General features: G+C 46.0%; 1 protein-coding gene across 5 annotated transcripts; it reads left to right on the top strand.

Annotated features, from left to right (window-relative positions):
* Window positions 1–1,545: 1,545 nt before the first annotated feature.
* Window positions 1,546–6,574, top strand: LOC136527410 (F-box protein At5g67140-like). 5 transcript variants are annotated; one of them, XR_010776790.1, is made up of 6 exons: window positions 1,546–1,846; window positions 1,917–2,123; window positions 2,248–2,383; window positions 3,133–3,231; window positions 5,302–5,915; window positions 5,994–6,118. XR_010776790.1 is itself a non-coding variant. In XM_066520128.1 (5 exons), exons 1-5 carry the CDS (start codon window positions 1,713–1,715, stop codon window positions 6,216–6,218), a joined length of 792 nt encoding a protein of 263 aa, XP_066376225.1. In that variant the 5' UTR covers window positions 1,554–1,712; the 3' UTR covers window positions 6,219–6,574. The 5 variants fall into 5 exon arrangements, 4 of the variants coding, with proteins under 4 accessions (XP_066376225.1, XP_066376224.1, XP_066376227.1 ...); XM_066520128.1 differs by lacking the exon at window positions 5,302–5,915 and having other exon boundaries at window positions 1,554–1,846; window positions 2,257–2,383; window positions 5,994–6,574; XM_066520127.1 differs by lacking the exon at window positions 5,302–5,915 and having other exon boundaries at window positions 1,557–1,846; window positions 5,994–6,574.
* The last annotated feature ends 2,862 nt before the right edge of the window (window positions 6,575–9,436 follow it).

Genomic DNA, 9,436 nt, shown 5'->3' with positions numbered 1-9,436 from the left:
TTTGTATTAGAGAGAATAATTTTTGTACCAGTAGCACATATCCAGTGTTGGAGCGGAGCAAAATAAAACTGTTTCTCCTTGACACCTAGGACAAATTGTCCGTCTTTGATATACATCTTGATATAGACTTACAATTAGAATTGGAGGGGTTCCTTAAAAAAAAGAATTGGAGGGAGTACTTAGCATCCGTGCTTAAATCTGCACCGATGCGCGACAGATGCTTGTCATCATGCACCACAAACTGCGTCCTTGTCCGCTCTGTTCGTTTGGGCTTGTTTGGCTGATAAGCCATGACTGGAAGGCTAATTTGGTGTGAGAGAAAAATATTATTCGTTGACTAAAAATAAGCCAAACAAGTCCAAACGAACAGGGCGGTAACATAGGTACATGTCAACTGTAGTCGAGTTAGAACTCCAGCCTACTACAATCTTTTTTTCTGCTTCTGGGTTAGCGCATCCAGTGGCAGATTTGACGCAGGACCCGGGGGGCGCCTTTCGTAACGGTAATGGTGCTACAGTTCGTCTGTTGGTCCGGATGGACCACGTATAAGTCGTCTGTTCACTTTGCGTCTTGCACATGTCGCCTGCTCGCTCAACGTCCTGTGTGCCTATACTCCGGGATGGATCCCGTCCTTGGCCGCGCCGTCACTGCTTGCGCCGCATGGCCCCGCCAACGTCCCCCCCGGCCACCCGCGTCGCGTGCCCCCGCCCGGACTCGCGACTCCCGTCGTGGCCATGCTCCATTTGTCCGCCCCTGCCCCTGCCGAGGTTTGTGCCATCGACGAGCTCCGTACCGGCGACCTCCGTGGCATTTAGCTCCGCGCCAACATCGAGCTCCGCGTCGATAAGCCTCTATTCGTCCAAGCAGCAAGCAGATGCTACGCTGAAAGCGCATATTGCAATAGTATGTTTCAAGTGTTTAAAATATTTCAAAGGTATGTTGCAAGTGTTGTATATCGATGTTGCAAAAGTAGATCGGGATATTGGACATGTTGTAATGGCTATACACGTATGTTTCAAGTATATGTTCTAAATGTTTTATCTGTTGCAGACGAATATTGCAATTGTTTTATCTGGATATTGCATATACATGCTTGTTGCAAGCATATGTTTCAAGTGTTTTCAGGTGTCTCATACGTATGTTTGCGACTTTTTATCTGGATGTTGCATATGTTTGTAATGTTTTTCAGACGTTTTCGTATGTGTTTCGGATGCTTATTTTAAGTGTTTCTTTTGACTTTTTTTTAATGTTGCAATTGTTGCATTTAGATGTTTTGAAATTAGATCGGATGTTGTATATGAGATGCATGTGAAAGCGGCCGGCGGTGTGGGTGACGCCCGGGACGGCGCGGATTCTCCCTCACAAATCTAAGGCGCTGTGCGCTCGTTTGCTCCTTGTGCGGCAGCGTCCCGCGTCCGACAGCTAGCAAGTCCGTTTTGGTAACAGTTGGACGTAGCATCCCGACGGGTGGAGCCGAAGCATTTTAATTTGTCGCGGGATGGCGCGACGATGTCCACATGATCGGCTCACCCTCGCGCCCCCGCGCAGCCGAATTCCACGCCGCGCCCGGGTCCACTCGTGTCGCGCTGCACGCATCGGTCACGTGACGGTGGCGCCACGGTGGCGACCTGACGGCTGACGCCTACAAGATGCCGTCCGCGCCGCGCCTTTCTCAGCTTCTCCGCGCGGCGAGGTAGGGAGGAGACAGAGAGATGGACCCGGAGAAGCAGCGCCAGAACGACGGCGACGGCGGGGGCGGCGCGGCGGAGGCGGACATCGAACGGCTCCCCGTCGACCTCCTCGCGCACATCCTCTCCCTCCTGTCGTCCTTCCGCGACCTGTCCATGTACGCACGCACGACGGCCGCGGCCGCCTCTGTCCACCCACCTCCTCATCTTGCTTCTGTTCTGTACTAGTACATGCTGTCATGTGGATCGGATTCCCTCTGCTCTGCTGTTTTGCCGTGCCGTCGTCAGGGCTGGGGGAGTGAGCCGCAGGTGGCGCTGGGCGGTGGAGCGGTCGCTGGCGTCGCGGCGGCGGCTGAGCTTCGCGGGCCAGCGCACCGGCAACGACACCGCCGCGCGCCTCATCCGCGCCGCCGTCAACCTCCGCGACCTCGACATGTGAGTTCACCGGTCCCCGGGCCCCATCTCTCTCTCCGCCGACGGCCGGCCGACCGGACGGAGGCTCCTTTGCTGAAAATTCAATCCTTTATTTCTTCCTAACGCTGTCTCCCCGTTCTTGGAGTTCACGAAGCTGCTGGGGCTGCCATATTACCGACGAAGGCTTGATCAAGATTTCGTCCGCGGATTGCGTCGCCAACCTCACGTCCATATCGCTCTGGGGATTGGCCGGCATCACCGACAAGGGCGTGGTTCATCTGGTGAGAACGGGAAGCTTCCGATTAGCTTGTAGATGCCGCCTTTTCACTATTTTTTCAGATTATTAAAGTGATGAAGAAGTCAATAGCTTTGCTCCACCCGCTTCTAAAAAAAATGATAAAAATTGAACGGAAATGTTTCGGCTATTTTAGTTGTCATGATTTTTTCAAGTGTACGAAAGCGAAAATTTTTTGGACATTGAATATGTGGAGAGATTCGTATGTTACTTGATTGGATGCTGACTTGTGCTGCAGAAAAAGTTGTCACTTTACAATTGCATAACTTGTCTTGCTTTGCTTTCTCCTCATCTGCGGATAGTTTTATTCATTTTCCCCCCTTGATCACGTACCCGTGGATTAGACTATTAGGTTGTTGCTTTCAGAACGATATAACATTCAGAATGATGCATGTTTGCCAATATTTTTAGATTAAACATATTGTGCTTTTCATGAACTTGCCTCTTTATCCATGAGAAGAACGTTTGTTGACAATTTGATCCACACCACTAAGCGTGTCCTTTGAGGCGTTAGTTGCCATTATAACTTACCTTCACGTTTTCTTAACTTTTTTCTTCGCCGTGTACCTGTGTATTAGTCTATTAGACTTTCTGAATGACATGTTAGAATTATCCACACATGTCATCTGCAAGACAAAAGTTGCCTGTCAATTCTATCCACACTACTACTTCCATAAGGTGCTAATTGCCATCTTAACAAATTAACAATTGTGGTTTTGTCAAACCTCCCTACAGGTTTCAAGGGCTTATTCTCTGCAGCACCTGAACATTGGTGGAACATTTATCACAGATGAATCCCTGTATGCAGTTGCAAACAGCTGCACAAATCTGAAGGTGTGCTTCCTTTTTTTTCTTCTGAATCTCAAGTACTTCGGTTCATTGCAAAATCATGGTTATGCAAACATTAATTAAAACTGACAAAAGCACCACATGAAAAATGGGTTGAGGAACAGTCCAAACCTGTTGTTTGAAGGTATTTCAATTATGACATTCTTATGGTACTTTGAATCTAACTAGTTAATGAATAAGAGAAACGTGGAAAAAAATGTACAAACTTGGTTTGTTGGGCCTATCACAGATCAATGATGCATTTGTCTTATGTTCGTGGTCCATGAGCTGGGGCAGATTGGTTGTGACTTATCATGTGTATATAGGTGATAAATGATGCTAGGTAGCAATTGAGAGTCCTTTTTCTAATTGTTCAAGCAAACTGGATGTGCATGCATACAATAACTGCATTAGCAGACGTGATGCCTTCGTTTTCTCTGTGGTTGTTTTCACTTTTCCGAATTCAGAACACCACAGCTTTAGCAAAAACTGAGGTTCAGTATCAGAGTGGTTAGGTCTGATCTGTTATCCTTAAAGAGAGATACAGGAATGTACCATCGCTGTACTGTTAGTTACATCTCTTTGACGAAGATAGATTCGTAGATACAGAGGAGATGCATGATTGCATGAATAGAGGCCTGGACCATTTTGTGCCTAAAACTTGGGCCTTTAGATAGTTGTTTACTGTTGTTAGCTGTTGTGTTGTTTTTTGATCTTTTCGGGTTATCGTTGCTCCGTTGTATTACCCGGTCTAGGTTCTTTTTCTTATAATCAACAGTTTTGCTGCCTGATTTGTTTAAAAAAAGTGCCTAAAACTCAGGCTAGAAGTGAAAGTAAGGTTCGCTAGGCTCTGTTCTGTGTTTCGATAGCTTTCAGTTGCAGTGCTACTTTGAGCTGACTTCTTCGATGCAATGAAACTCAATTCTCCTGCGTGTTCAAGAAAAATAAGTTGATCTTAACAGCTGTGTTTGTTGCCATGACATTCTTATGGTACTTTGAAATAAGTCGGTTAATGAATAATGATGAAAGAAAAACGTGGAACAAATCAATGGAGACTTGGTCTGATGGTGCTGTCATAGAACAGCGATTCATTAAACTTAGGTCCGGGGGGCCATCAGCTGGGCAGATACTTGTCGTGCAGTCATGCAGATTGAGGTGATCGATGCTGCTAGAGACTGTATTGAGGTTTTTTTCTGGTCAGGATCTGCTGGCACGAGCACGACCGCCATGCTGCTGTTTGTCCTGCACGGTGCCTTCCGGAACATCCCTGGCTGCCACAGCACATAAATGTAGAATGTGAGTAACGGGGTTTTTCTAATGCTTTGCGGTTGTGGGGGTCAGTTAGTTTTCAGGCAGTCCGATAGGGTGTTGATTTTTTTTTTCGCAAATGCGATAGGGTGTTGATTGGAGTTATGTTGGCAGCCATGCTGTTTCCTGAATCCTTGTTTTTGGGAATAAAAGATTCAGTGGCTCAAAATTCAATTGCTAGTTAGGTCAAGAACAAAAGATCCACTAAATCAAAATTCAGTTGCTACTTAGGACAAAAGACCCACTAAATCAAAATTCAGTTGCTAGTTTGGTCAAAATAACCTGGAGGAGCGCAGATGCAGGGGTGGCAGCGGACGGGATAAAACCTGTTCCGTTCTTTTACTTTTTGTCCGACCCATTTTCGTATTTCTACGTCTTAGTGTCTGATTAGTTGACTTCACTAGTCTGTATCTAAGCTTGTTCAATATAATTTGTCCATGTGTTAATTGCTTGCATGAACTCTTATACAAGCTTGCACGGTGCTCAAAGCAATGCCAATGCACCATTAGCTAGTATACCAGATTTTTCTGTATTAGACAGTTCAGATTTACTTGAGTCGATGGACACACAAAATAAAATATTTTCACATTCTCTACCTTTAATAGAATGAGACCTCTAATAGAACGTATAAGGTGACATGCAATAAAACATAACAAACAAACATAATTTTATCAGACATAGCTTGTCTATACAGGACAACTAAACACGAAGGCACTACATGCTGGCTTAAATTGCTGCATAGTCTAATTAGGCTAAAACCCATTCCAGGACCAGGAGTGGCATCGCCCTATCCGTTTTGGCAGGATCCTGTTTTAAGACAGAAAAAACACTCGTATAGCTGGGAAAGGCCCAAGAAGGCAAGAGCAAAAGATCCGTACCCACAGGCCACAGTCGAGTATTGGCCCATGAGGCCCACTAGATAGATGTACCTGCTCAACCACGTTCTGGTTTTGCTCAAAAAAAAAAAAAAAAACCCCACGTTCTGGTGCGTCCTGCAGGGACTGGTCAAAAGTCAAAACTCTCTCTCATCTTCTGCTCCTGCCCGGCATGGCACGCTGTAGAAAACAAGGCTTCGTCAAAACTACTAGCGCTACGGCTCTGTTTAGATTGCAAGTTTTTTCACTTTCTTCGTCATATCAAATCTTTGGACAAATGCATGGAGTATTAAATATAGATAAAAAAAATAACTAATTACACAGTTTGATTGTAAATTATAAGACGAATTTTTTGAGCCTAGTTAGGCCATGATTGCACAATAATTATTAAATACAAACGAAAGTGCTACAGTACCCAATACTGATTCCTAACCTCAATCTAAACGAGGCCTACAATTCGTTGCTGCCAGCACAATCATGAGCTTGGTCAAATACATGCACATAATGGTACAAATTTCAGATCTGGGTGGAGTCGTTGACCTGCTGCCTGCTTGCTTTTATTTATTTCCATGCATGCATGTGCAGAGCATCATCCTGTGGAGCTGCCGCCACGTGACGGAGGCCGGGCTGGTGGCGCTGGTGAACAAGTGCCGGCGGCTGGAGTGCATCAACGTGGGCGGGATGCGCGTGCCGCCGGAGAGCTTCGTGGGCCTGCTCTCCATCAGCCCCGCCCTGCAGATCAGGTCCATCCCCCGCATCCTCAACGCCGGCGTGCAGGTCTCAACGCCGGGAGTGTTCGGCTGGGGGTAAAAGCCACCGGTGCTGATTTGTATGGCTGATTTTTTAGAGAAAAAAATACTATATCATGACTTATAAGTCAGTAAATAAGCTGGCTGAAACGTCCAGCCAAACATTCCCATGACAAGGATTATTGTATCTGTATCAGTTATATATCAAGCCTGCCATGAACCCACATTGTTGATTGTTGCCACTGGTTTTTCATTGAAAAAGAATTGCCAGAAGGGATTCATCAAATTAAGGATCAACATACACGTGTGTGTGTGTTCGTGTTGCCATATTGTTGTTGTAAAAAAAACGATATGTTGTCTTGATTCTATTCTTGTACATGTACATTTTTACACAATAAATAAATTGTACCGCCACTACACCACAGGAAGTGCTAGGAACTAGGAAGGGCGTGTGACTCCGTGTCTGTGCTGTGCCTGTGCCTGTGACACTCATATATCAGTATCATACATGTTAAGGTTAAGTGACACTGCAAGTGCAAACATATCTCTGAGACTCAGACTCTAGACTCTCAGACTGCTGGTTGGTGAACTTTCATTCACGGACTTAAACGCCGCCTTCAATTTTGATGGTGACCTAACAAAAAATTAAACTGAATATATGGTTTACTAAGGCTTCATGGTACTTAGGATCTTTTCTATTATTTACAAAACTGAAAATCATCGCAAATAGATTGCCTAAAGTCTTACTTGGAGACCTACTTTACACCAAAGATGACTGAGGTTCAAGATGTTAGCGTCTCACCAACCATTCACCCACCCCGTGAGACAGGGACGCCAACCCAACTCCGGCAACCGGTTTGGCCTGCCTCCTCCTAACTGTACTGGAACCCACTCTCTGTCTCTCTAATGAGATGGCTTTGATTTCCTTGCACGCCACTACCGGCGGTGTGTGATGATGAAGCTGCTGTTAGATTGATCTCCACCAGTTGGCCCAATGACCAATTGAACCCTTGATTCGCGCCCTGATCGGAGGCGCCAAGCCGTTCTTCTGGCTGATGGGCCCCCATCGTGCAGCGCTATAAAGAGGAAGGTGGGGGCCGGGGCGCAAGGTACGAGGTTCATCGTAGCTGCCAGCGCCCCACTGAGGTTCCTAGCCCTAGTCTGATCTAGAAGGGCGTGTTGTAAGCGACGGGAAGTCCACACCATCTTCACCGTCGCCACTGGTCCGTGCCTACGCTGCTGCTACCGTCGACGGCCTAGCGGGCACCTACAGGGCTTCCCCTACACCGACACATCGCGGCCACCATGTTGGCGGCGCCACGGCCGCGACTGCACTCGACAAGGTATTGTCTAAGTCAAGTTCTACCAACTGATCTGCACCTAGAGGTACTACAAATCCTATCAATGGTATCAAAGCAGGTTCTAGTGTGTAGATCTAGATCGGGGTAGAAAAGTGAAAAGAAAATAGAAGGAGGGGATTCATTTTCCGAATCGGATCGAAACCCTAACCCTAACCCTAGAAGAATAGAAAGGAAAGGGAAGGGGGTTTTCCTACCTGGGAACCGCCCACACCATCACCACCGCCGGCCGTCGCCTCGACGCCGCGCGGGAAGTTACCCCGAGTCGCCGCGGCGTTAGGACTCACCGCCGTGCGGTCTCCACCTCGGGCTCGGACCAAGGGCACCGCCCGAGGGCCGCTCGACGGCGGCGCGCTCAACCTTTGGCGAGTGTGCGCCGGTGAGGGGCCCCACGGCAAGGCCGCCATCGCACCGCCGTTGCGCGGGATGAAGACCCCGAGCACCGCCGTAGCGCAGGAAGACCCTAGCCACTAGCTCGCCGGCGCTCCACCGAGCCGCGTACACATGCTTAGGGCACCATCGCTAGACCGCTCGACGGCGGCGTGCTCACCCTATGGTGGGCACGTGCACCGGCGAGGGGACCGACAGCGGCGCCGCCATCTTCTCTCCGACCACCATGGTTCTAGGTGAGAAAGGAGAGAGAGAGCTGGCCGTCGCGGCAAAGAAAGAGAAAGGGAAGAACGAAATGACCTAGGGTTTACTCGGGGAGGCGACCGGGAATCCATTTTGTACATGCGACATCGCTGGGCGTCCGTCGGATCAAGATGGATGACTCAGATTGCACGGGCCACTTTTGGCCCAGGCGGGGAAGGAGATTCCTGGCCCAGGCCCAGGTTACGGCCCAGGTCTAGTTTGAATCTCTGTCAAAATTTAAACCAACGGGATAATTTTTTCAGAGAGTAGATGAGTACAGTAAAATGCTTCTAGAAGGTAGATAAATTATTTTTTATGTTTTCGCTGCAAAGTTTAATATTTATTATCTTCTAATTAAATTCGAACCAACGGGAGAATTTAATTTAGAGAGTAGTTAATTTTGGTTTGGTAAATTATTCTTATGTTTATCCTCTAATTTAAATTGGAGGAATAGTCTGATTTTTTAATTTAAATTATGGTATTGTTATTTTCTGACCCACATTGATGATAACAATATTATAATGAGTTTATGATTAAAGTTTAAATCTCTAATAAATTTTACACTAACATGGTCAATTTTTCAGAGAGTATATAAAGATCAAGAAATGCTCCTGAACTAATAGAATATATTTTATTATTGTGTTTCGCTACAATGATGTTGATTATTTTCTAATTAAAATCGAACCAACGGGAGAATTTAATTTTGAAGAGTAGTTATATGTCTTTCAAGTTAATTTATGAGTTTTATGCATTAATTCTATTTTCTGTCTAACGGTAATGTAGAATTGATGCAGAAGCATCTTGTAAGTTTTATTTTTTAACCGACGAGATCACTCGGCTGCACGCCAATGGGCTGCAATGCTGGGGTCTGTGAATGAAAAGGCTTGAGTCAAGCCAGTTCAGGATAATTTTTTGTTAGTTTACTATTTTCTAATTAAATTAGAACCAACAGGAAGATTTAATTGAAAAATGAAGTATAAGTGGATGTTTTAGTCATCATGACTAATTTTTTCGTTATGGTAATTTGTATATAGATTTATCCCGCATGGGGAGAAGTTTGGCATAGTACTTGTGCTAGTCAATCCTGCATGACGGGAGAAGTTTTGTGATGACTTATAGGTTTTTGTATCCCGCATAGCGAGAGAAGTTTGGGTAGCTCTTATGCTATGCAAGTATTGACCATGGCACAATAGAAATGCATCGTCATGGTCAATACTAATCAAAGGACAAAAAAAGATGCAAGCGTGACTTGCAAAAGTACAGTTAATAAAAGGCATCGTCGAGTTCT

Source organism: Miscanthus floridulus, chromosome 19 (assembly GCF_019320115.1).
Source record: "Miscanthus floridulus cultivar M001 chromosome 19, ASM1932011v1, whole genome shotgun sequence".
Taxonomy (NCBI): Eukaryota; Viridiplantae; Streptophyta; class Magnoliopsida; order Poales; family Poaceae; genus Miscanthus; species Miscanthus floridulus.
Note: the sequence above shows the minus strand (reverse complement) of the source record. Positions and strands in the feature narration are given on the sequence as shown.

Coding starts and splice junctions, on each gene's coding strand:
- LOC136527410 (XM_066520127.1), top strand. CDS start 1,713: ATGGACCCGGAGAAGCAGCGCCAGAACGACGGCGACGGCGGGGGCGGC. Junction 1,847..1,916: donor TCCTTCCGCGACCTGTCCAT/GTACGCACGCAC, acceptor GTTCTGTACTAG/TACATGCTGTCATGTGGATC. Junction 2,384..3,132: donor ACAAGGGCGTGGTTCATCTG/GTGAGAACGGGA, acceptor ACCTCCCTACAG/GTTTCAAGGGCTTATTCTCT.